The sequence below is a fragment of the Chaetodon trifascialis genome, chromosome 19, assembly GCF_039877785.1.
Source record: "Chaetodon trifascialis isolate fChaTrf1 chromosome 19, fChaTrf1.hap1, whole genome shotgun sequence".
NCBI lineage: Eukaryota > Metazoa > Chordata > Actinopteri > Chaetodontiformes > Chaetodontidae > Chaetodon > Chaetodon trifascialis.
The window spans coordinates 2,142,348-2,168,987 of NC_092074.1; the positions used below are offsets into that span (position 1 = coordinate 2,142,348).

The 26,640-nt window shown below is 39.8% G+C and overlaps 1 protein-coding gene across 1 annotated transcript; it reads left to right on the forward strand.

The window, feature by feature from the left end:
- Positions 1–4,874: 4,874 nt before the first annotated feature.
- znf292b (zinc finger protein 292b) lies at positions 4,875–25,293 on the forward strand. Its single transcript, XM_070987120.1, has 8 exons — positions 4,875–5,087; positions 11,987–12,141; positions 12,258–12,336; positions 12,691–12,826; positions 15,535–15,737; positions 16,189–16,325; positions 17,266–17,407; positions 18,320–25,293. The coding sequence occupies exons 1-8, from the start codon at positions 4,923–4,925 to the stop codon at positions 24,866–24,868; spliced, it is 7,566 nt and encodes a 2,521-aa protein (XP_070843221.1). The 5' UTR covers positions 4,875–4,922; the 3' UTR covers positions 24,869–25,293.
- Positions 25,294–26,640: the final 1,347 nt, after the last annotated feature.

Consider the following 26,640-nt stretch of genomic DNA (forward strand, 5'->3'; position numbering starts at 1 on the left):
GGTTTTATAATTCAGTCAAGTCTACCTCAGTTTCTGCTATGTTTCCAAAACACTGCACATATCTGAAAACATTTTATTCAGCAGAAGGTGAATCAGCTTGTGAACTTCCTGCACTAAACCTGCAGAAATAAAAAGTTCTCAGGTTTTTCTCTGTTTACATTTTTACACTTTTTTTTACATTTATTATTTGAGTGTTTTCCATGGCTGTGTTGACATTTCCTTTCCTTTCTGCCTTGATAGCTGAGGGGATTACAATCAGAGGAAGGTTCAATTTAAAATAAAAATGTTTAAATTGAATGTACTTTTCTCCTGGTCCTTATTTTAAATAGGTCATAAAAAATATCAATAATTATCGATCAATATCACCCATATAAAACACTTATATCGCAATAGAGTTTTCAGCCATATCGCCCAGCCCTATACCCGTCTCAGTCAGTATTCGTGTGTTATCTCCCATTGATGTTCAAACTGGCAGTGACCTTGACAGTGTTTTCAAAACAGTCTTTCCATGAGTGCTATGTTGACTCTTCCCCAAATTGACGAGCTTTTCTGGCGATGTCTGCGTTGTTTTTGGTGAGATTCTCATTTATGAAGACGTCCTTTCCAAATTTACCCATGCATATGTGACAGTTGAGTCCCATCACTATGCCTCCTGCCCTGGCTACTTGGCGAAGGAGATATCCCTTTGGCTAAATGGTTAGGAGGCATGACTCTAACACGGGAGTCTGTGATTTGGAGCCTGCCCGGGCCCTCTTCACCATGCCACACATAGTGTGCACATGTATTCATGTGAGTGTGTTAGGCTATGTGGTGAGTTTCAAATGACATAAGCCACAGTAGCTTCACAATCACATAAATGGCCAAAATACATTTTATTATTCATAAAGGTAGCCAAATTATTTAGTTTAGTTTTGGAGTACTTCAAAATCATCATCATTGTCAGATGCTGATGCAACAGCTGACAGGACAATTTCATCAAATAGGCCTAATCCTGGATGTCCAAGGCAGAGCGTCTATTTGCAACTTATTTTGGTAGACGTCCAGACCAGGTCAGGTTGGTCGTCGCAATGTCATTTATCAATTAATTTTGGATGTCCAATACAGGTCACGGCCTTGTCATTTGCAGCTCATTTTGGATGTCTGTAGACGTCCAGAACTGGGTAAGGGGTGCACGTATAATCCCAATGTCATTTATCAACAAATTCTGGATGTCCAATACACGTCCAAATCATGGACAAGCAGTATGTCTTTTTGCAACTCATTCTGGTTGTCTGTAGACATCCAGAGCCGGGTCAGGCTAGACTTATAATCGCAATGTTATTTATCAACTTATTCTTGATGTCACGTACGTAAACATGGTCAAGCAAAACGTCTTTTTGCATCTCATTTTGGTTGTTAATAGACGTCCAGAACTGGGTCAGGGTGCACATACAATCGCAATGTCATTTATCAACTAATTCTGGATGTCATATAGACGTCCAGATCATGGCCAACTAAAACGTATTTTTGCAACTCATTCTGGCTTTCTGTAGACGCCCAGAACCGGCTCAGGCTGGACGTGCAATCCCAATGTCATTTATCAACTAATTCTTGACGTCCCATACACGTCCAGATCATGGCCAAGCAGAACGTCAGGATGGACGTATAATAGCAATGTCATTTACCAACTAATTCTGGATGTCGTATAGACGTCCAGATCATAGCCTGGATGGGATATCAACTCGTCTTGGACGTCCATGGACGTTGCCTGCTCAGTGGGTCTGCTATACACACCTCGGGTGGAAATGTCCTCATGTTTTCACTGAAGACATGCAGAATAATGTTCAGGCACAAACTGTCGGTTAAACAGCCCCCAAAAACACCAACTACATACTTTTCACGGAGTTTTCCTTAGACGTTGCGACTCAGGTAGTCAAGCTACACACATCCAAACAAAACTTCCTTTTCCTGGCATTACCTTCAAAAGAAAATACTCTCAGAATAAAAGATGTTTATTTAACGACGTTAAACCGAGGGAGCGTGCCGTTCACAGACACCAGAATTAATGAGTTCATAGTGACGTCAAGTAACGAACTTTTTTTCCACGTATTTTCAGGAACCAAAGTTCAACGAACGTGTCACTGAAAAAATGAACTGCACACGTACGGCCGTTCTATTCGATAGACCTCGCTAATCACACATACACACCTACCTACGCGACACCTACCTCTCTGTCTCTGAAGCTTATCCCTCTCTCTCTCTCTCTCTCTCTCTCTCTCTCTCTCTCTCTCTCTCTCTCTCTCTCTCTCTCTCTCAGTGCGCGACAATGCGCATTAATATGACTTCGTCTTCATGTTATGGAAAAAAAAACCGTCAATGTGTTACATGCACACACAGATGAATAGATACTTTATTTATCCCCACGGGGAAATTCACAAAAATGCATTGTTTCCAGGAACACATGAATATAAACGGCGTAGATCACAGCCTAAAAATAAGAATCTTTCGTCGTCATACTTTCATGTAGAAACATGATTGAAATATTTTCTGGGTCACAAAGACTTCAGAGTTGCCCGGTGAAATACGTTTTTGATATCTAGTACGGGTTTTATTATATCGCCATTTAAAAACTCCCGTCATCTCTGTTTTCGACAGCTCACTTACACACAGCTGTCTATGGGTTCTGGTCGGCGCTGTCTGCAGACAGAAACTATTTATTTAGAAACGGTAAGTCATATCAAAATGACAGCAACACAGTGTGACAGAGGACAAATTTCTCTACGTTTTTATTTAGACATTGTACATGAAGGTTGAACAATGAGGGCAATACAAGAGGTTGAAAGACATTTGGCGAACACAGCTGGAGCTAGAGCGCGGGTCACGTGACAGGCGCTCTCAACTGCAGTGTTAAAAATATTGTGGAAAAAAAAAAAAAAACTACTGACAAAGTACAAAATATATCAAAGAGTTGAATTGTGGAAAAATTCTGCTATATAAGTTGAACATTTGACAAGTTGAATGAAGTTTCTGGCTGGAAATATAAGGCGAAGCCCCTGCTGTGTTCAGTGCTCAGCACTGTATCACAAATAAGAATAATAAATAGTGAGAAGAACATAAGTGTGCAAGCTTCCAGCCTGCCCACTAAATAGTGGGAAGAACATAAGTGTGCAAGCTTCAGCTTGCCCACTAATAATTAATAGTGGGAAGAACATAAATGTGCAAGCTTCAGCTTGCCCACTAATAAGAATAATAAATAGTGAGAAGAACATAAGTGTGCAAGCTTCCAGCCACTGTATCAATAATAATAAGAAGAAGAACACGCAGAATAACAAGATTGTCCAGTGCTCACTGTAAGTAGACTTATGAGAATGTCACAGAACTGTGAGAAAGATCTCATATTGATGAGTCTAACTTTCTCTGAAGTTGGAGTCACCAAAAGTGAGATCTTTCTCTCATTCATTAGTCCCTGTGTGTTAAGAAATGTTAACATCCCAAAATAGAATATCTCTAAGGAAATAGAACAATTCTACTGTGGAGTTGGAAGTCCAACTTTGATTAAACTGATGAAAAGAATAATGAAACAGTTACACTTACACATAAAGACTTTGGTGAGTGATTGTTAGATCAGTGTCACTTGAGTATTTTTCTGGATGACATTTAACTTTGCATTATGTCAAGATAAGACTTTTTTCTCTCTCTTTCATGAGATGATAAGTGTTCAGCAGCGCTGCCATGAATTCTGCTTTTATGGAGTTTACAAAGTTCAGTTTTTGTTGGCAGTCAGAAATGCATAAATTCAATTATCTGTTATTACTGAGATCATAGTTAAAGGTGTTGTTGTTCTGAACTACATTATACTGATGGGTGTTTCAATTTTTTTATACTCCTATTTACATACATGAGGTGGGCACAATATTACAAACACCTCTGGATATGGTGGAGCTCAGCTCAGAGCTCACCTCGATGCTAAAACATATAACTGAATTAATACCACTATGACACCATAAACAGAACCCTGACCATTATAGACAACATAAAAGCAGAATTTACAGCTGAGCTACTGTACTGGATTACATTAGTCTGTGCATGTGTATCTAATATAGTGGCCAATGAGTGTATATCCCTGCAAACTCAAGTCATGGACTCTGCTGTATGCTCCCTGGGATGTGTGTTCTGGGCTAACCCTTCATCTAAATTACAGCAAATCTCAGCTATGTTAAAGCAAAATGTGAAATGGATTGATTCTGTGTTGTTACTTTTGTTATTAGGAAGATTTCTTGCCACCAGACCTGAGCAGTGGTCACACATGGAGGAAACAGCTGAAATGTTGCCAGGAATTAATCGCTAATTCCTGATGGTACCATAATATTCCATTATAATTTATCAGTTGATTACATTTTGTATTCTTAATCTGAATATGCAGAGTAACTCAAATTCTAAATGCAGTGAGTCAAAACTACAATATTTCCCTCTGTCTGTAGCAGACAGAATACTCAAGTATCTCAATATTGTGTATAACACTTGATTCGTCACTTTCCACCACTGTTGTAAATGAATTCTGCTATGTGAGAGCAGTTCCCCTTCCCTCCAAAATTTTCGCATAAAATCTATAAAGTCTCTCCGCCACTCCCCAGGAAAAACATGCTATATTTAACGTAGGTGTCGTCATCGCAACGCATTGATCAGTGCACATTACTCATTAATATTGACTGAAAATGGATGCAGATATAGCCGCTGCTGATGCGTGGAATTGTTTGGAATTATGTGTGTAACTCTCTTTTTCAACCGTGTTGATTCAAGTATTATCAATCATCAATCTTCTGCACTCATTCTGGTGTGACGTCTGCAGTCATGACAGCAGTTGCATCATCACTACGTAAACATCGTTTTGCGCTGCATACGTCGCTACGCGGTAGTGGTACGAGCTGGAGCTGGGTGTGAAGATGGCGGACGAGGAGGCCGAGCAGGACCGTAGTCCTGAGAACGGTATTAGTGAAATGATTGGGGAACTCAGACAACGGTTGCAACAACTGCAAGACGTCGTAGTTAGAGAAAGCGGCGACTCTCCAACCCGGTCGTCTTCAGAGTATTGCCAGGAGTTTTGTAGGGTGAGTTATTTTCCACACATATTAAGTCAAGAAGCTAGCCAGCTAGCATTGGTAATAACGGTGCGCTACTGGATAATCCAGGGGAATGTTTGATTTGCAAGCCGAATTATGATTGAATGAGAGTGGTAGTTGTAATTGGTACGTTGACCAGTTACAGATTAAAAACACGTGCAGTGTTAAAGTTATCTGTGAAATAACGTTAGAGCGTACGAACAGAACTGAGACTGAAATGGCTAGCTCATCTAGCTATTAGCACACAGTAACTGGTAGCTGTGTCTGCAGGAGGTAGTTAACCTTAGTCTTATCGGCGTAAAAAAAAAATCCATCAGATATTTATCTAACACTAGTAACATATCGTTGACTGGTTCTCATCTGTCTATGCTTGGTTCGACGTGATAGCAATTCTCAGTTACTCAGTAGCATATCAGCTTTAACAGTTCTACCTGCATTTAGTTAGCTTTTAGCTCTGTATGTTTGACTGGATGCGCGTGCACATGAGAATATTTTTTCGCTTATGAGGGTTTCGTAGCCCCCCAGCTAGCAAAACGAAGTAGGTTTACTTCGTAAAGGGTTTCGTTGTAGCCAGTGCCTCAAATTTTGTTGTCAGCAGCAAGTTTACTATCTTGCGTGAAATGTAGAGAATTTGATAGGACTTCACTGGAGAATAGCACTGTTTGTGAGTTTTTTTTACCGCCATGAATTTCCTGTGTGGACGTGCTGAAGAAGAGGCACGCATGGTTGCATACTAAAATCAATACAAAACAAATTAATTATTTCCTTGGAGTCCTTAACGTTGTCCATTGGTAAGCCTTCAGCACATTTCAGTTGCCCCAGAGAAGTGTGTAACATGTTGTCTAAGCATATGAGAGCTCTGGCAGGGTGAATCTGCACCGAGCGTCTCCACTACCATTGTAGTGCGTGTGTCAACTGTCAACTCCAGGAACAGTACAAAATGAGACTAAAGTGTTGTGGCAGTTAAATAATATAAGCTACAGAACACAGGTGTAGCTCTAAAAATGATGCTAGTTAAGTCTTGTGGATGGTTTTTAGGAAATGTGAACTTGATGTCACATCGTGTTGAAGTTTGGATAACTGACATCTTCACTTTGTTTACACTACCATGTTGTGAGGACACCTCAGCTGTCCTCAGGTAAACACTAAATGCTAACGTTATTTACATCTCTGTCGCATGATCTAACATGGTTAGCATGTATGCCTAAACTCTCTAAGTATACACTGTTTTATGTTTGTCTGTACAGATACATTTGTGAGTAATGACCTACAGAGTCCAGTGAAGTAGAAAGTATTTGTTGTGAGGAGCTACCTTTGTGCATGTGGCACAGTATGTAATATAAACAGAGTAATTTCCAGCAATTGGGGGTGGAAAGTATGATATGAAACAACAGCTAATTTGAAACATTGGTCAAGAACTTATTTTTGGTCAAAAGAGTAATCAGTAGTACAGTAGCCATTGTCCACATGTGTTATCCTGACTACACATTAGTTTCATCAGCTCAGTGACATTATAAAAAGGCAGCAAACTGCCTGGACTAGACTTTATCCTTACCATGTCAACATAACTGAAGGAGTTACTGATCTTATGAAGTATCATGCTTATGTAATTGAAAAACTGCTCATTAACCAAAGTATCTGCAGCTACTGTTTTTTTGACCCTCCTAAATGAAAGTTTTTCATACATAACATTTGTGGAAGAACATGTTATGTTTCTTTAATACCACAGGACTTTTACTACTACATTCGAAATTGACCAGAACTCTCCTTAAAAATAAAGCACTTTATTCACATGCAGTGAAATAGGAATATATGATGGGGGGTCATCCTGACTTGTTGTTGGTACCAAGACTTTGCTGAAGCTGCTGGGCGCTGTGTTGTCTGTCACTTGACAGAGGCATAACACCTCCCAAGCAATAACTTACTCCTCTGATTGGTCCTAATTTACTTCTGTGATGGGTGTAGGCATGCCTGAGCTTCATTGGGTCCCTCAGATGATCTGTAAAGACGTGACAGATTAAGTATTACTTACAAATACAAATACATTGCAATATTACAGTGTAAGTACAACAACTAAAGGCTGCAAATGTTCATTGTAGCTCAAAGTAGTCCTAATACATCAGGCTACAAACCTGCACCTCTGACGTGTGTCTCTGTGGTGGTTTGGTCTGGCAGAAAACGTCCCTTGTTGCAGGTAACTGTAGTGATGTGCTGGCCTATATGCAGGGAACAGGTTACACCAACTTCTCAAATGTGTTGTTATGCCAACAGCTACACACAGAAGAATATCAAATAATTTATTCAGTCAATTATTGAAGAAGAAACTGATTACAAAGAACATTTAACTACAAGTGTATTTTGTGCCATACCAAAAGCTTGTAAATATAGCCTATGATTCAATAAAATAATAGTATAGCTGAAGGTTTTGCAATTTTTGTTTGGTTTAAAAACAGGACAAGCACCTTACTTTTGTGAGTATGACTGTGCTCTTGCAGGTTGCTGGCTTATGCATTAGCAGATCTTGCACTCAGGCACTTCAGTACTGTTCATGAGCTAGTAGGGATTTGTAACTTTTAAACTCACAAAAAGTGTATGCACTTAGTCCAAAGAGAGTTTGTAATGTCTGGGTCTGTGAGTGAAGGTAGTGCATGAGGGTCTGTAATCCAGTCTTGGGCTGCCAAGTCATATGGATCTATGTTGTTCATCGTGCTTGCTTTATGCAAATACTGATCCTTAGCATTGTGGTTTAGTTTCTCCCAGTAGCATCCTTGTTCTTTTTCTTTTCCCTTCTCCATCAGATTTGACTAATTTAACCAACTTTTTAGCCAAATAAAATGAAAGGAAAGCAGATAATCAAGATAACAGACACAGTTAACTGAGGCCCCATTTACACGACAACGCTCGCGGGTGAAACAACAAAATGATTTATCGGATGTGCCTTTCGTTTAGATGGCGAAGGCCTTTTTGGGGCTTAAAAACGCAAAACAGTGAAACCCCCCCTCCAGAGTGGAAATCTGAAAAACACTCCACCGTCATGTTCCCGTCTAAAGGGTAAAAACGCAAAAGTGTGCTCCGATCTGTCAGAGCCTGTCCCTTACATTCTCTGATTCCACACACTTTTGCGTCACCATATGTATGCAGATTTCCCCCCCAAAAAATGCAGATTTACAGATAATGCCTGTTAAAAGATACTATGATTTGTAACGGTTTACTGTATGATGTAGTTGGGGTTCGTTTTATGATCAGTCTGTATTTTTTCATGACCATACAAGTATTAAACAGGATAGTAAAGTGCTCAGTGGGAGATGCTGTGGGTGGAAGATGATGAGTGTGTGTGTTGGAGTTGTGACATCTGAGAAGCATGCTGTGTAAACAGGTTGTTGAGCCTAAACCAAGAGTTGTAAATGTCACAAAGGTGTCTCACTTTTAACCTAGCTAGATCGCTATGGTAATTTATGATGGATACCTAACCTGCTCCAGAGGAGTTTGCATTCAGGGTTTCATATTTAAATCTGCTATAAAAAGTGCTGCCCTTTCACAAATTCTTCTCCCGACAATATTCTCAATGAGTGCTATATTATATCCTTATTAATTTCTCTGAACGGCACTGTGTAATTATAGCAGTACAAACTGTATGTATGATGTTGGATTATGTTTTTATGCATGGATTACAACATTTATTGGTCTATTGGTTTATCACAGATAATATTCAATCAGTAAAATTCATTTCACTTCGCAAAAACTAATTTGATTTCCATGGATCCTTCATTTAGAGTCAGTGTCAGACACAAATGCAACTCCTTAGAATAATGGTTGAGTATTCTGTGCAGTTTTCATCTTAGAAATGGCTAAATAAATACATCAGTTTTACAATTTACAGAAATAGCAATCTTCTGCCAGCATTCCTCTCTTGCCTTATTTGCAGCTTTATTGCAACAGTTTTGCATTTTGCTGTAACAATTGTTATATATTTGTCATGATGCTCCATTATAGTAACCTGTTTCTCTTGACTGAAGTATGATCGTACAATCCATTTTGTCTGGAAGAAGAGCCAATTAACCACCAAATGCCCCTTTTTATGAGAACACACAAAAAGCCAGATGAAGAAAACCTGGGTCAACAAAGAAAGTTGATAACCACTGTTTTGATACCCATTACCTCTGATAGGGATTTTAGGTTTTTTTCAAGCCAGCACACACAAAGAAAGCCTGGCTCTTGAACTTGCTTCATAGTATGCCCCCTGTCTCTCTCCTCCAGGTACCCAGAATAACTTATGTAAACTAAGACATTTCTTTTTCCCACCAAGGAAAGAGAAATGATCTAATCAATTCTCTTTGTAGCATCCTCATCATAATGAAAATTTATGCTGACCTTGCTGAAAGAAAAATAACAGATTTTGTTATTTTTCTTTCAGCAGAATAAATCATGATGAAGGAATGCTTATCTAATCACTATGTATCCATTTTGAATATTTTGAATTTATGCTAAAAATGTAAACATCCAAAAAATTGATTTTTTTTTTTCTTTTATAAACTTCCTAGTTTTTTTAGTTTGGTTTGAAACATGAACCCAATCTGACTTATCATTTATTATGGTAAATGGACTGTATTTATATAGCGCTTTTCTAGTCTGATGAGCCCTTTTTACAACACTAGAGAGCATTCAACCTTTCACTCACATTCATAGGATGGCTAGGCCACCAGCTCACTGCAAGCTTTTTAACCATTCACACTCTCACACACTGATGGCACAGCATCTGCAGCAGTTTGAGGTTCAGTATCCTGCCCAAGGATAACTTTGACATGTTGAGGCCAGGCATGGAACCACCAACCTTCTGATAAATGAAATAAAGAAATATTCAGTTATTCCCATCCATCCATCCATCCATCATATAGAACCACTGACCTTTGGATGGTCATGGTGGGCCTAGAGCCAGTCCCTGCTGACACTGGGCGAGAGGTGGGGTACAGCCTGGACAGGTCACCAGTTCATGGAGACAACCAGCCATTCATGCCCACATTCACAACAACTATTAAAAGTCCCCAATTAACTTGCAAGTCTTTGGATTGTGGGAGGCTGCCAGAGTAGCTGTAGGAAACCTGTGCAGACACAGGAGGAACATGTCAACTCTACACAGAAAGTCTGAACTCAGTTCAAACCTACAACCTTCTTGTTTTGGCTATTAACAGGTCATTTCAGAGAGGGCATGGTGAAAGCCTAGTCTCACATAGCCAGACCTATCTCCGCACTTTGTTTTGGTGAAAGTGAACGTTAAAGCCTGATTCATTGGTGTAAAATCCTGCAACTGGTAATAAATTTCCATTACCTTCTTTGTCCACGACAGCCTGTAACCATGTGAACATATTTTATAGTCAGACATTGGGCTCATTGTGTTCGATGACTTAGTGCTCTCATTGACAGGTGGTAAAGAGGCATGACTCCAAACAGTGGGGAATAAGTTTTCAGGGGGGACAGGCAGCAGAGATTGCAAGAGAAGGTTTTGCATTGTGTATTTTTAATTGTGGCATCTGCACCTTTTAAGAATGGTCCACATCCAGGCTTTTCTTACAATGAAAGTTGCAGTTTTGTATAATTTGGCTTTTGTTCTTTGTGCTTTTGCTCATCATTCTTGTTGGTTATTATAGCACTTTGTTCATCTGAAACCTGTTGACACAACAACACAATACTAAGTTAAGTAACTCAGGGAATCAGGTTTAAACAAGTCATCAGTATATGGCAAGTTTAAGTTAAACCAGGATATAGCTCTGCCACGCCCAATTGACGTTAACAAGGAATTTTCAAATACTCTTGACCAAAATGATTAAACAAGCCAAAACATTACACCAAACTTGAACTTTTCAGTTTCTTCCTCCCCAATGGTTTAATTATTTTATTTTTTATTCGTTTTTTGGTCTAGCAAAGTTGACTCATAGTTTGCAACATCCAGTGTTTGCTGCAATTAAGATTTAGGTATGAACTCTCTGCATTCCCTTTGGTGCTTTATCAAGGTCAAGGTAAGGGTCAATTTTATTTATATAGCAAATTTAAAAACAACCAAAGTTGATCAAAGTGCTACAGACTTCTAAGCACTACAAAAACAACATACATGAACATAAAATGAAGAAAGGCAATATATATGCAGCCAGCCAATGCCCAACTGAACTGAAAGCCACTGAGTAAAGATTGGACTTCAGCTGGGACTTAAAAGTTTCCATAGTCTGAGCAGCCCTAATGGCCAGCGGCAGGCTGTTCCAAAGTTTAGGGGCTGCCACTGAAAAGGCTCGGTCACCTTTAGTCCTGAGCCTGGATCTGGGGACCTCCAGGACCACTTGACTGGACGACCTCAGGTCTTTAATAGGTTTGTGGACCTGAATAAGGTCTGCTAAATAAGGTGGGGCCAACCCATGTAAAACTTAAAAAACAAGAAATAAAACCTTAAAAACTGTTCTAAAATTAACAGGAAGCCAGTGAAGCGATGCCAAGACTGGTGTTATATGCTCCCGCTATCAGACCACAGTAGGGCATTTCAACACCTGTGTGACTGCTAACATGGCCATAAAACAAACTGTTGGTTAAAAGATCAGACTTTGATTGGAGTTTTAGTGGTTGATCAAAATATATTCATTGTGATAAGCTGTGATATTACCAGCATCCTTAGTGAATCTGGCAGTGTCAAATAAGTCTTCTGATGCAGTCCTTTCATTTTTTTTTCTCTGAACATTCTCTTTCTATTGATGGCATTCATATCTTGCACTGATGGGCATTTCTGCTTGTGCTAAATACCCAACCTTATGTTTTTATTTTCGCACTGTTGATAGAAGTTGTCAGTACAAACAGGGTCTCTAACTTGCTGTTTAGTAAGTGAATGATTGTGGTTCCCTCTCTAGACACTGCTGGAGTATGCAGGCCGTTGGAGGATAGAGGAGGAGCCTTTGCCGCTGGTGGAAGTGTACATAGTCGCCCTGCTGAGTTACGCCCAGGCTTCTCCATACCTCTCCCTGCAGTGTGAAAATGTTCCTCTTGTGGTTGAGAGGCTTTCACTGTAAGTGCCATTAAAATGTGATTAACAGTAGATGAAATATAGAGCTTATTGTACTTGTGTTTAAAGTTGTGGCAAATATCAGTCACATTTTTGTTTTTTCCTTGTTCATTCTGCAGGAGTTTTGTGGAGCTTTTGCTCTCACTGAAGAAGGATGTTCCAGATGTATTATGGAAGAAATTTAAGTCATCTGTGCAGGTAAAGCCAGCCAAAAAATTGCCAGGCCACTACAAAATTTGCTTTGATTACACAGTATGAAAGTGATTGATTGAGTGAGTGTGTAAATATTGCACTCGTCCTTTTAAAAATTTCTAGTTGAAATATGTCAGTTTTCAAAATGTCCAACTTGTACTACAACAACACTGTTGTTAGATTCAAGTGAGGAAATAGGATTTCAAACTGGCTTTACTCTGTCATATGCCGAGTTCACAGCCTTTAATGTAACTAACTTTCCATAAACTTGCTTTTCATTTGCAGTCCAGACACTACCAACATCTTGACTAAATAGAGTCAAACTTTCTTCAAGTCATAGAGTTTTCCTTTTGTGTACAGTTTGTTTACAGTAAGCTGCAGGAGAATGGAATCACTCAGCTGTCCCTGCTGTCTGCTTTGGGCCAGTATGATGGTGTTTGGACCAACAGGATCTTGCAAGGCCTTATGTCCAATGAAACTCTTCAGACTGAACAAGGTGAGCTCCTGTGCTGGTTTTCAGATGTGTCTAACAGTTTTCTGAAAAAAATTATGAAGACACTGATGTTTAAAGATCATAGCAGCTTAGATAGGAAGTCCTTATAAATGAAGACAGAGGTATGGTGATGCCTTTCTAGACGTCAGTGATGAAGATCCAATCGTTGATAGATGTCTTATGCCTATGACAGTGAGTTCAGTACCCCGACTACAGCTACTAACATAAGAGAGGATTTAATTTCTTTACAAAGATTAGATGTGTTTGGATAAGCAGTATTATTAGGAGATTGAGTACTGATGCATCTAAGATTCACTAGTGTAACACTCTTAGCTCTGTAGTTCTGCCTGGGCAGTTGTACAGTGCTATGAATAGTGGGAACACTATACAGAAGTGAACAGTTAATGGTAATTGGAGTGTGGTTGACTTATAAAATAAATATCACTTGCAGGCATGTAAGTAATTTTTTAGGGCAAGGCCACTTTGGCCTTTAATAAACAAAAATTTATTGCTTAAACCAATGGTACAACAGCAGTAAGTGATAATTATATACAGGAGGTCCCAAGGTTACGACATCTCCAACTTCATCAAGTCATATATTTTGTTGTTCTGTGATATACTCGTATATTCGTACATATGAACCGGAAAAGAACTACTTAACGTAGTGGGCATGGAAAAATACTATGTGGTCGTCCCAGTTCCCGCGTGGCGCCATTTGTAACACATTGTGCATCGTTCATACTTATATACATAATATGAATGTATGACTTGACTTACATAGAAAATCGGGTTACAAATGTAAGCAAATAACGGATCTCATTTACGAACTGGTAACTCTTTATATTATGAAGACAAAATGGTATCCCGTTGACAATCAGGAGTCAGTATATTGAAAATCAGTACTGAATTTATTAAAAAATTAGCCAGAATTTTTAACTTTGTCATAAAATGCTGTCTGATTTGTTTTTTTAAATGTGGCCACCTTATTGTTGCTATACAATACACAAAAATGACCTAAAACACTTTTTACGCATTAAACACACTGACTCACACTGTCTCAAGATAAGACTACTAATTTCTGCAGACAGACAGCAGCTGACAGAAAGAGGAGGTCATACAGGGAAATATTAGCTGTTTCTGGGTGAATAAATGTTAATGTTACTTAAAAAAGGGAAGCTGAAAAAGGGCAACAAGAGTGCTGAGTTTTCAAGTTTCACCAGAAGTCATTAATAACACCATCAAGCACGTGATGTTTAGGAAAGTAGTTAAAAGCATGTGCAAAAAGGGCAACCATTGACTGCATCCTGTCTTTAAAGACTGAGTACAATTAGCTGATAATTAGTCTGATCAGCCACACACATCACTAGACTGTAAACCATTAATCAAAGCAGTAACATCAATGAATGTCAGACTTTTCATGCTTTAGCAGTTACCTTGTGTTTTTTTGTGTGTGCATTTGATTTGAACTCAAGCTTCCTGCACTGTCTGGGGAAAATATGTGGCAAACATATTACATATTATTATTATTTATCCATAAAAACACATTACTCTAGAAACACATGATAGAATGTGCCATATGTCAATAATCTTCTTGTCAATTCAGCATCAATATAATCCATAGAAATGTTACAGATTTTGGGGGCTTCACAGCCTCCATTGGTTAGCTGTGCTATTTTAGTGGTTGATAACCGTGGGAATAAGAGGCAAACCATTTCAAAAATTCAGATTTCTCAAAATAATACGGTCTGGATTAAACAATTAAACACACTCATATCACTGTTTAATTCATTGTGTAGCATCAGGGAAAAATTTGGTGGCATTCCCTGAACACATTAATAGTGAGTTTACTGCAGCCTTTTGGATTGTAACACAGGATGCATACCTATCAACATCACCGGACATTGAATAGTAATGAATGCTGTACACCAGTGTTTCTCAACTCCAGTCCTCAGACCCCGGAGTTGAGAAACACTGCTGTACACAAATAAGTGGCAAGTTAGATCTCACAACTACTTATAAACCCTATGTACAGTTGTAGTTAGTTAACACTTTGTGGCAAAACCTTTTGTAGAGTGGCAGAAATCTGAGCAGTTGATGTCCAGCTGATGCCAGAGGCATTGGGAAACCCGAGTTTCTTTATTTACTGTGTTGCATGTAGTTTTATGTGAAGAAATTCACAACTTTCTTTTAAGGACACAACTGGCCTTGTGGCAGAAGGGGCATTACAACCATACCCCAGGCCATCAGTGACATTTGATTGTGGCATAATTCCTGCCCTACACTTTAAAAGTCCATTTCTGCCAACATTTCTGTATAGCCCAAAAAAACTGCAAAGTTGTCCACAAAAGGCAGGCCCAGTGCACAGCAGACTTGTTTCCACCATAGGTGAAACTGTCAGATTCCACAGAATTTTTTGTCTCTCTAATAGGGAGCAGCTGAAGGGCCATAAATAATCCAACACATAAAAAAGTCTACAACAGTGTTGCTCAGAGACATGTCATGCAGTTTTATTTTGATCGACTGTTGCAGGGAAATGTTATTTGATCCAGTATGCAGGATAACAGATGATGCACTGTGGTGGTTGTTTAGTAGAAAATATGATGGTGTGAAGTATCTCCACTATATCTTTTAAGTGATGGGTACATTCCTGTTGCACCAACAATTAAAACAGAATTTATAAAATGTCACTGAATATTCCCACCAATTTTCAGTTGAGGAGTTCCTGGTCGAGGAGGGACTGGTCCTGTTGGAGATGAGAGTGAAGCAGCTGATGAAGGAGAATAAGCTGGGAAAGGCTGCACTCCTGGCAAAGACGTGTTTTCAGTGTCCTGCCTTCCAAGGGAAGGGACCTTTCAAGCAGATGTACCTTGTCTGCCTCTGTGCTACCTCAGAACAGGATCAGCTGATGGACGAGGTAAGTGTAACTACATAATTGAGATTACTGACTTGCATTTTTGTATGATTGGAAAACTCATAAGAAACTGCTAAGCAAACTCTCACTCTCACTTATGCAAAAAGAATGTGATCCACCTAGTAGAGCTTTGCATTATATTATTTGAATGAAGCATACTATTTTAATAGTGCAACATTGTGTTTACAAATGTTTGGGCTTGAGTGGTCCTCTAATAACAAAATATTATTGTGCAGTGCACATTGCTGAAGCTTCACTCTTGTGCTGTCTATGCTATGCCTTCCACTGAGTGTATCATTTAGACTTTACTTGTAATAGGTTTCTTGTCCACAAGATGGCAGACTTACACTTAAAACAATTTGTTAGACTATGATTTCTCTTAAGTCTTAAAATACTGGAAGATGAAACTAACTTTTAACTTAACTTACTGCATACATGGTATCTATCTGTGCAGCTTTCAAAGGTGGACTGCAGCGATGCATTAGAGATGATCTGTAACCTGGAGTCAGATGGAGATGAGAGGGCAGCTTTCAGTTTATGCTCAGCCTTTCTGACCAGGCAGCTTCTCCAAGGAGATACATACTGTGCTTGGTAAGAAAACACAAGCCACCCCAATTAATGCATCTATATGGAGTTTCCTTGTTTTGTGAAGGGAAGAAAAGAAGAGTTTGGAACTGAAATTCAGTTCCAAATTAGAACTGAATCCAAAATTCGAGGAAATGGATACACATAAAAAGTTTTAATTTTGGTTCTTCCCCTTCCTTTATTATTGTAAACAAAGGACACATATTTGCAAGGACATGGCGACAGTATCTGCCAGGATCTGTCTACATGATTGTCATACATCAACACAACAGAGTGTGGTGCAGAAGGTCACAAGGACCCTTTGTTTGAGTGAGGAGGACGAGGGAGCAAATAGTCATCAAAAAAAGTATGCTTGAGATGCCCATCCCTTGTAGTGACATGAGATTTTGCACTGTAAATTGAGTTTGCAAATTCTACCAAAGTGATGAGCAGAATCAGAATCAGTAAAATTCTAAACATATAATATATACCCAGCCCTAAGGAAAACTTTTGTCCTTGACAGGTCAAATAATGATCAGATAATGCATGATTCAATTCAGAATCTGCACCTGTCTTAAAATGAAATCAACAAAGCTGTATGGCCATTCCACAAACAAATATAAATGCCGGTGAAATAAGTTATAAATTGCTAAGTCCCCTGTGCTTGTCAGGTAAAATATGATATGATGCTGATGAGAAGAAACGCCATACTGAAAAGAAAAGTTTGGTAAAAGTTTCATGCAGAATTGATCTGGATATGTTCATTCAGTGTAAAATGAACCAAAAGTATATAATGAATCTGCACAAGATCAGTATGTCATTTGGTGGGGCTCTTAAATTACTTGTTTGTGTCATTGAATGTTGTTAATAAATGAATAATATTGAGAGGATAATGGTCAGTGTTAGATGAATTAATAGATATTGAACAGAAAATGAATGGGCAATGAATTCCCTTTTTTCAAATCAGGGAGCTCACTTTGTTTTGGAGCAAACTGCTGAAGCGATTAGAACCATCAGACCAGGCATTCCTTGACAGATGCCGCCAGATGTCCCAACTTTCCAAAACCATGTACCACATCCTGTTCCTCATCAAGGTCATCCAATCAGAGGTCAGTAAACAGTCAGCTACTGTCCACTAAAAAGCAGAAATTATCATCACCCTTTAACTCTCATTATCACACTCATTATCACGTATTGTTACACTCCCCCATATAGTTTTCTCAGTACATTTATTGTATCCTGTCTTTGCCTTTGAAATTTAAAGCTATCTTTATTGTATCAAATGCTCCATGCACGTAAGCTTAAAATGTGGTTTTGTGTGCATAGATAACAGCAGCCATGGTCAGCTTTATATAATTTACAATGTGTTCTAAAGGCAACACAATTTCAGTTTCATAGTTTCATCATCATCTTTTTCATTGTCTTTTTGTTTCATTATTATGTTTTGAGTCAATGTTCACCCAAATAGCGTGGTTAGCATTTGTTATTTTTTCTTTATTTATTTATTCATTTATTTTAATGCTAAAAATCTATCACCAACAATAGGTCATAAGGAACACACTGAAAAAAACTCAAGACAAATGCAAGTTTATTTAGCCATATTTCACAATGATGTAAGTATTTGGAACATACTGAGCCTATGGATTTAAGTTGGATGAGGCACACCACAGTTGCTGCCCTCCGCAAAGGAGAATGGTATGTTGCAAAGGCATACATTTTTCAAAGCCACCTTTCATGTCTACAGATAGTGAGTTGATGACATTGAAAAAAATCTGGGTGTAGCACTCCTTTAATCTATTCAAAAGTATGTGGTGGCTTTGTTATGTATAATGCGTAAGATAATAATGATTATGATGAAAGTAATGATTCAGTAATGATTAACTTACTTATTGATGTGAGAAATTATTTCAAATGTTTCTCTAACCCAAAAATGTATTTACTTCGACAATTGTGAAAGTCCCAGGTGAGTTTCTTCCATATATTTGGCAGCTTTAAAATATTTGGCTTCCTTTTTTTCATAGATTGACAGCGTTGGACTGCCAGTGTGCATTGAAATGTGCATAAGGGCTCTGCGGATAGAATCTGGTGATGGAAACACCAAAGCCACTGTGTGTAAAACTATTTCATGTTTGCTTCCCACTGACTTGGAAGTCAAGCGAGCCTGCCAGCTGACAGAGTTCCTCTTGGAGCCCACAGTGGATTCATACTATGCTGTGGAGACACTTTACAATGAACCAGATCAAAAATTAGAGGAGGAGAGTATGCCTGTTCCCAACTCACTGCGCTGCGAGCTTCTGTTGGTTTTTAAAACCCAATGGCCTTTTGACCCGGAGTTCTGGGACTGGAAAACACTTAAGCGTCATTGTCTTGCACTAATGGGTGAAGAAGCTTCAATAGTGTCATCGATTGACTTGCTGAATGATACTGAGGGCCCTGAAGAAGAGGAAGACTTGGCCAATCAGGATGAGTTGAAGAATATCCCAGATCACTTAGTCAGTGGCACCTATGAGCTAAAAGATATAACAGACAGGAGACAGAAAAACAGAGAAATGAAGAAACTGCGAGAAAAAGGTTTCATATCTGCCAGGTTCAGAAACTGGCAGGCATATATGCAGTACTGTGTGCTGTGTGACAAAGAGTTTCTTGGCCACAGGATTGTACGCCATGCGCAGACTCATCTGAGTGGTGGAGTATACAGCTGCCCAATATGTGCTCAAACCTTTGCCTCAAAGGACTTACTGATTCCGCATGTAACATCACATGTTAAACAGTCATGCAAGGAAAGGCTGAATGCAATGAAGACAAACAAGAAATTGGCCAATCCTAAAACAGCCGCCCCTGTTATTGCGGCATTAAAGGCAAAGACAGAGAATGATCTTTATGAAAATGCTGACTCCACAGGGCAAAATGGTGGGTTCATGCATAATGTTCAGGCCAGAGTGGCTAAGTGTAACATGGAGAGTAATGAGGACAATATGTGCCCTGTTGGAAAATGCAGAAGGAGCTTCAAATTTTTCAAAAATCTTGTTGCACATGTCAAAGCTCATGGGGACAATGAGGAAGCTAAAACTTTCCTTGAAATGCGGAGCAAAAAGGTTGTTTGCCAGTACTGCCGCCGTCACTTTGTTAATGTCACCCATCTTAATGATCATTTACAGGTCCACTGTGGTGTGAAGCCTTACATCTGCATACAGTTGAACTGCAAGGCAAGTTTTCTGTCCAACACTGAACTCCTTATACACAGGAAAACACATTCTGTTTTTAAGGCTAGATGTATGTTCCCAAATTGTGGAAAGATTTTCAATGAGGCCTTTAAACTCTATGACCACGAGGCACAACATTATAAAACTTTCACTTGTAAAGTTGTGGACTGTGGTAAGGTATTCCATTCACAACAGCAACTAGATTTGCACAAGGAAAAGCATGACATCCAAGAACAGGAAACCCCATCTTCTGAACAGATCTCACCAAATATCAAGCCTGGCCCTTCACTCATTGAACAAATGCTTTCCAACCACACTTCAATGAAAAAAGAGAATTCCCAAGAAAACTGGAACACTGAAGATGATGTTAGTCCAGATCATGGAAGGCTGCCACTCTCCATGAAGAGTTTGCTGAAATCATCGGAAGCTCCTCTGGAGACCTTGGGACAATACAGAGACGAACTTGAACCACAAAATACACCTTTCTCAACCAGTCATACACAGAGTTCAAATAATTCTGTGATTCAGCCTGTGAATTCCCACTTTTCTGCTACTAATAGACACAGAGATGGTTCTGGTGGTCATACTTTTGATTATATGAGACCACCCCTACAGAATCAAACAGTGCCTACATTTGAAGCTAATTTATGTAACATGCCACACAACTATAATACAGATGTCTCACAAGGCCAGCCACACATATTTGTCAATAATGTAAATACTGGATCAATGAGTTACAACTCTGAATGCAACTTACCATTGCCAGGGCAGCAAGAGCCAATGTGTAGTAGTAACCTGTTAACAGTAAAAGCACTCCAAAACTCCACAGAGCCAGCAATGTCACAACCACTTCCTCCAACAGTAACTCCACAGCCACTAACTGGGAACAGACCAGAGAACTCTGTGGCAGCCTCAACTAGCATGGGTCCCCTTCCAGGACAGAGAGAGCGATTTCACTGTGCATTTGAAACATGTACAAGGCACTACAGCTCCTACAGAAGTGTTACCAAGCACATGAAAACTGTTCACCCAGATTTTTATGAGCAATGGAAAGTCACTCGAACTAAAATCAAGATAACATATGCTCCAGCACCAAGCACGTCATCTGCCAGACATCTCAGTTCAGTTGCCTCACTTCAGAACCACCAGGCTGACAGACTACCAGTTCATGGTGCCCAGCGGCAGAATGTTATCCAGTCACCTCCTTATACTTACATGGGTACAAGCACAAAGTATACTACCCAACATTCCCATTCCTCATCTGCGCACAACCAGAGTGCTTCGCACGTGATGGAAAATGTTTTAAATCCCATTGTTCTCTCTCAGCTCAAAAGGGATACAAATCCAGGTTGTCAAAATTGGCACTCAGCCCCTGGAACGGAGCAGAATCAAAACTGTGGCTCTTCCCAGGTTTATCCATCTAACATGCAAGTGATGCCACAAGTCGATTCTACCAGTGCCACTCTACCACTTAATGTCTCATCTTGCTCAATGATAGGATCAACAATGAACAGAGAGTCACCATTTATGGAAAATGGGCCCCAGTCACTTTTGCCCTCATACCTGGATGGTACTAAGGAAGTGTCACAACAAGCTGAAGACCTTCTTCCACCTTACACATCACAGATGCAAAGCAGTTTGGTCTCTGGTTCCATGGCTTCAGAAAAAAATAAAATAGAAAATCATATGCAGTCCTTATTCTCTTCTTCAGACAGTGCAAGCCAAAAAAATGCTAACATCCAACCTGGAAATGGCCCAGTCATCTCTGAAAATGGTTCTGAAAATCAAAAGCGAGCCAAAAGAAACAAAAGGACCAAATGGCCAGCTATTCTTAGGGATGGCAAATTTATTTGTTGCAGGTGTTTTAGAGAATTTAATAGTCCCAAATCCCTTGGAGGCCATTTGTCAAAACGTGCAATCTGTAAACCATACGACGAGTCAGAACTGAACACAGACCTGCCAGCATCATTTCTTGACCTTCTCAATTCAGAGCAAACGGTTAGCACCGCTCAGCCACAGTTGTCTTACAATCCTGCTGATGTTTATCAGGAGAAGCCCCATCAGTCCGTAAAAAATGGTTCATCAGCACAAAAAGATTACCATACTGGTGATTATCCACAAAATAATTTCCCAGTATATGGGAATGGTGAGACAAATGATGACATTCTTAAACAAATCATGGCTGAATCTAACATGTCCGATCTTTTCGTGCACACGCCTGCTATCCAGCCATTGTTCCAAAACCTTTGTGTTCCCTATGGAGCTGGTGAACGTTTGCCAGGGAGCTCAGTCATACAGCATACAGAAAATGTCCAGCTGAAGCGTGAGACCAACTCATATAGTGCAACTCATTATCCTCAGCCAAGTGTCAACACATTTGCTGGAAGCGAATTCCCTGACCCACTTCTTTCTCAAAATCTCACAGAAAACCCCGCCACTGCTGTTCCTGGAAGTGTTCCCACAAACCACAGTGAAGGGTATCACTCTGAGACAACCATTCAGACACCAGATCCAGATCCAAACCTGGTGACACAAACACTGTTACCTGATAGTCAGCTTAGTCCAGCAACAAATGGCAAGCAGGCTGAGACACAAAGGAAGATAACTGAGCAAGATATTAAAAAGAGACTGCGGGAGCAGATTTTGGCTGGCGACTTTCAGCGTAGAAACAGCTTATGTCATTCAAGCAACACTGACACTAATGCCAATTCAAATAATGCCATGTCTTTCGGCCCAATATGCAGTCCTTCTGATAATTCTGGACTTCATCAAATGTCTTGTGATGTAAAGAGTGACTCAACAAGTGAAGGACAAGTCATCCAAGACAACTCTGCAATCATTCCAGGATCCTCTGGGGAAATTGGACAACTACTTAACACACAGAGCTTTACATGTTTTAGAGACACCTCTACCCCGCAGCAGGAGGTACTGAGCCCCAATGGCATCATGTCAAATGATGCAGATTTTGAGCCTACTCAGTTATCTGCCAGCCAGCAAGAGTGGATGACAGAAATTCAAAGTGCATTTGAAAGGCTTGACTTGGTTAGACAAATATCTGATCAGATGTCAGCTTCCATGAAACAAAATGGCAATGCTACTAACAGCCAGAAAGAATCAGCAAAGGTTGATTTACAAAGTTGTTCAAAATCATCAAACTTTATCAAGCCATTTGCATGTGAAAATGAGAACTGCACATTTAGTTCCATGTCAAGTGAAGCCCTTTGGAAACACCTGTCTAAAACTCACAACTACACACTTGAGATGGTGAATGTGGTTAAAAAAAAGTATGGCCAATATGCTCCTTTCAAGTGTCAAAAATGTAGTAAAACATTCACTCGTAACTCAAACCTTCGCACCCACTACCAGTCAGCTCACAAATTATCTGCTAAAGAAATTGCAGATCTAGATTTGAAGCGCAGACAGGCCAAAACTGCTGCTATTCAAAACCAGGCTCAAACCACAATGGCTATACATTTATCAATGGAGAGCAGAACACATTTGTATACTCTCCAAGATGCAGTAAAAAGCGATTGCCCATCACAGGCATTTGTACCACACACTAGCATGGGCATAATTAATCAGAAATTTCAAGATGACGGTAGTTTCACAGTCATTCATTCTTTGCAAACTGCCATGCCTCAGGCTAATGGGCCTCCCTCTCTCAATAAACAATCTGCTGTTAATAGTCAGGCAATAGTTAAGCCAAGTGTAGAGATTACGAAGAAGACAAAAGAGAAGAAGCCTAACTCAGGTGATTCCATGAGTCCATACCGACCATATCGCTGCGTTCATCAGGGTTGTGTGGCAGCATTCACCATCCAGCACAATCTGATCCTCCACTACAGAGCTGTCCACCAGTCTGCTTTGTCAGCATTGGAGGTGAACAAAGAGCATGACCAAAGTGAGGGACTGGATGAAGTAATTGACCACAACGAGGAGGAACAAGAAGCAGAGCTCTCCCAAATTTCTGAGTTTAGATGCCAAGTCAAAGACTGCTCCCGAGTTTTCCAAGAAGTTCCCAACCTTTTGCAGCATTATGTTCAGCTGCATGAATTCAATCTTGATAAGGTTGGGACTCTTTTGTCTGGCATGAAGCTTGGCAAATTTGTTTGTGGCCACCAAGGGTGCACTGCATCCTTCACTGCTTTCAGGAACTATTTAGGGCATGTCAAAGAACACCATAAAGATATGAAGTTGGCCAAACCCGAACAATTAAATGGCTCCTTCAGGTGTGAAATTGAAGGCTGTGACCGTTCATATGCAACAAAGTCTAACTTGTTAAGACATGTCATGAAAAAGCATCAGGACTTGTACCAACCCAAACTAAAGAACCAACGGATAAAAGACGGGATGAAGCACAACTCTAAGACTTTGCATTATCAAATTACCAAGACGAGTAATGGGAAGGAAAACATTGAGAGCAATAAAAAGATCCTACAAAGGGGAAATGATACAAAGAGAATAAGCAAAGCAAAAAATCACTGGACTAAATATGGAAAACCTTCCTTGAAATCTAAAGTGGAGGCATCTTCAATATGCACTAAGAAATTTCCTCTACAGTACCCCTGCATGATTAAAGGTTGTGAGTCAGTCATGAAATCAGAACGGAGCATATTAAAACATTACATGGGACATGGACTGTCAGAAAAGTACCTGGAACAGCAAAGGAGTCATTTCATATTTTGCAAAAAGTTCCCCAGGCAGAAGTGCCGCTCCATCAGGAGTGAGGATTCCAAATCAGACAATGCCTCTGATCTGTCAGACAACGAGTTGACAGCAGACCCCAGCTTGGAAAGAGGCGAATATGACTATTCAAAGCCTGTCCTACGCAAAAGGGCCCCAGTGGGAATCCCTGCTGCATTGTTTGACAGCAAATTGTCAAATGATGAAAGTTCTGATGGCTCTGTGGTGCTCAAACGCAAACGAGGACGGCCACGAAAACTGATTGAAAAAATTGTGAAGCGCAAAAAAATTCCACGTACAACTAAGGTTGATGTAGTGTACAGTCAGGATGATGAATCAGACTCTTCTTGCCCAGCAATAGTGCAGGAGGAGGTGGCTGAGCAGAGTGCTCCACTGGCCTCTTTTAAACCAATGGGATTTGAAATGTCTTTCTTAAAGTTCCTGGAACAGTCAAATAAATGTGAACATCACTTGACGAGGAAGGTTGATGTGCCAGAAACATGGAGAAAAACATCCATTCTGAACACCAAAGACACCTGTGTCAGGTTCAGCAACCGTCAGAATTTGAAATCGCTTAGTAAGGTTAAAATAATTATTGACAGGGCCTTTTCAGGTGTCACTGACCTTATGTTGAAACAGCTGCAGGAAATGCGGCCCACAGTGGTATTGGAAAAAAATGACTAATTTGTCTTTTTGTTGTTTTTAAGAAGCAGATTCTCAGGACTAGAATGAGTAAAATCTGCTGCAGACGGTGCCCTACATATGAAATGTTTTTTACACATCCCGTCATTGAAAAAAGCAGTTGTTTTGACTTATGCTGTAATATTGTCTGTATTTTTTTTGTCTTTTTTATAGAATAGTGTATAGCATGGTTTTATTTATGGACTCTTAAGTCTAAAAGTTATCCGAACATTTTGCTGAAAAATTAAATGACATCGGCGTTTGGTGTCTGAATAATCCCTGTGGGACTTTGAAATGAACTTTTAAAATGGGTTGTATTGTGTGTAGTTTGTGATTTGAAGATGTTGATTATTGTGTGTTGTGTATATAGTTTGAAATCACGCACTGCCACCAGCAGTCTTACTATTAAAAGAACAACTTTTTTACAACCAGTTTGGCTTGTTTTTCATCATTTGCTATTTTCTTAGATCACACTGCAGTTTAGAAATTCCTTTTATGGTGTAAAGTTTGATCAAATCAAATTTTATTTATATAGCACTTTTCATACATAATAAAATGCAACACAAAGTGCTTCACAGGAGTTAAAAAACAATATAAATCAAAATAAAGCAACAATAAAAACCCATCCCTCCCACCCTCCGTATGTACAAACACCCACCCTCAACTACATGCATACACACACACACACACATATACACACACACACACATTCTTACTGCAGACAATAGCAGGGGTAACGAGACATGGCTCGGCACTAATGGTTGAGGAGAACGCCACCTTTGGGGTCGTCCACACCGAGAGACATCAGGGACTGTGAGCACAGGGGGCACCCACACCTGGGCCCACCTGAGCCCGACATACTGGTGGACCCCACACCAAGGTAGGGAGTTGCCTGACCAGCTGGGCCAAGGGGGCCCGAGGACAGCACCCCCTGCAACAGATCAGACACATCTCTCACTGTGGAGGACCTGCCGAGGAAACACTGGAATTAAAAAATAAACATTTTAAAAAAGTTCATAAGATAATAAGTAAAGTAAATAAAATAGGGTAAAATAATACAACATATAAAACATGAGCATTGAATGAAATAAGATAAAAATAGAAAAACTTTATATTCCCACTGTGGGAAAGAAGCTAGGTGTACTCTTTACAAAAATGCTGAACTACATGTTAAGCTTTAGTGCGGTTTAAAGGGTGAGACAAGTTGTGGGCGTCAGGGGGTGTAAGAGCGCATTCATTGCAGGGCAAGGATGGATGACCAAAGAATTTAAACGAACAAGTCATTCAACAATGTTGCTGTTGTGTCACTTCTCATTTATGGCGACAGATCGGCTTTAATTTATACTCTTGATCAGGGACGGACTGACCATCTGGCATACCGAGCATTTGCCCGGTGGGCCGACGTGCTATCTGGGCCGACAGTCGGCCCCCTTTTTTTTTTTTTTTTTTTTTTTGTTGTTGTTGTTTTTTAAATATTGGTCTCACTGACCCATACAGACAGTTGATCAGCGGCCGAAATTGACACTCGGCTGGCCCGATCACATTGTTACGCACCCTTGCACTTTGGCCCTGCGGCGTAATGCATTTGGCAAAAAAAAAAGTCACCGCAAGAGTTTGTTCGTAAACACCGACTGGCTCTCGACACACGCAGTTCTGCGGCCGATAGGTTATTTTCTTCACTGACACGTGATGGGGCTCATCTCACCCAATCACATGATGAAACACTTCCCCTCTTTTACGTCGGTAACGTAATCTGTTAGGAAAACGAAAAGGAG

Excerpts from the sequence above, each read along its gene's own strand:
- znf292b (XM_070987120.1), top strand. The coding sequence starts at position 4,923 with ATGGCGGACGAGGAGGCCGAGCAGGACCGTAGTCCTGAGAACGGTATT. Across the intron at positions 15,738-16,188 it reads AGGATCAGCTGATGGACGAG|CTTTCAAAGGTGGACTGCAG; the intron begins GTAAGTGTAACT and ends CTATCTGTGCAG. Across the intron at positions 16,326-17,265 it reads GGAGATACATACTGTGCTTG|GGAGCTCACTTTGTTTTGGA; the intron begins GTAAGAAAACAC and ends TTTTCAAATCAG.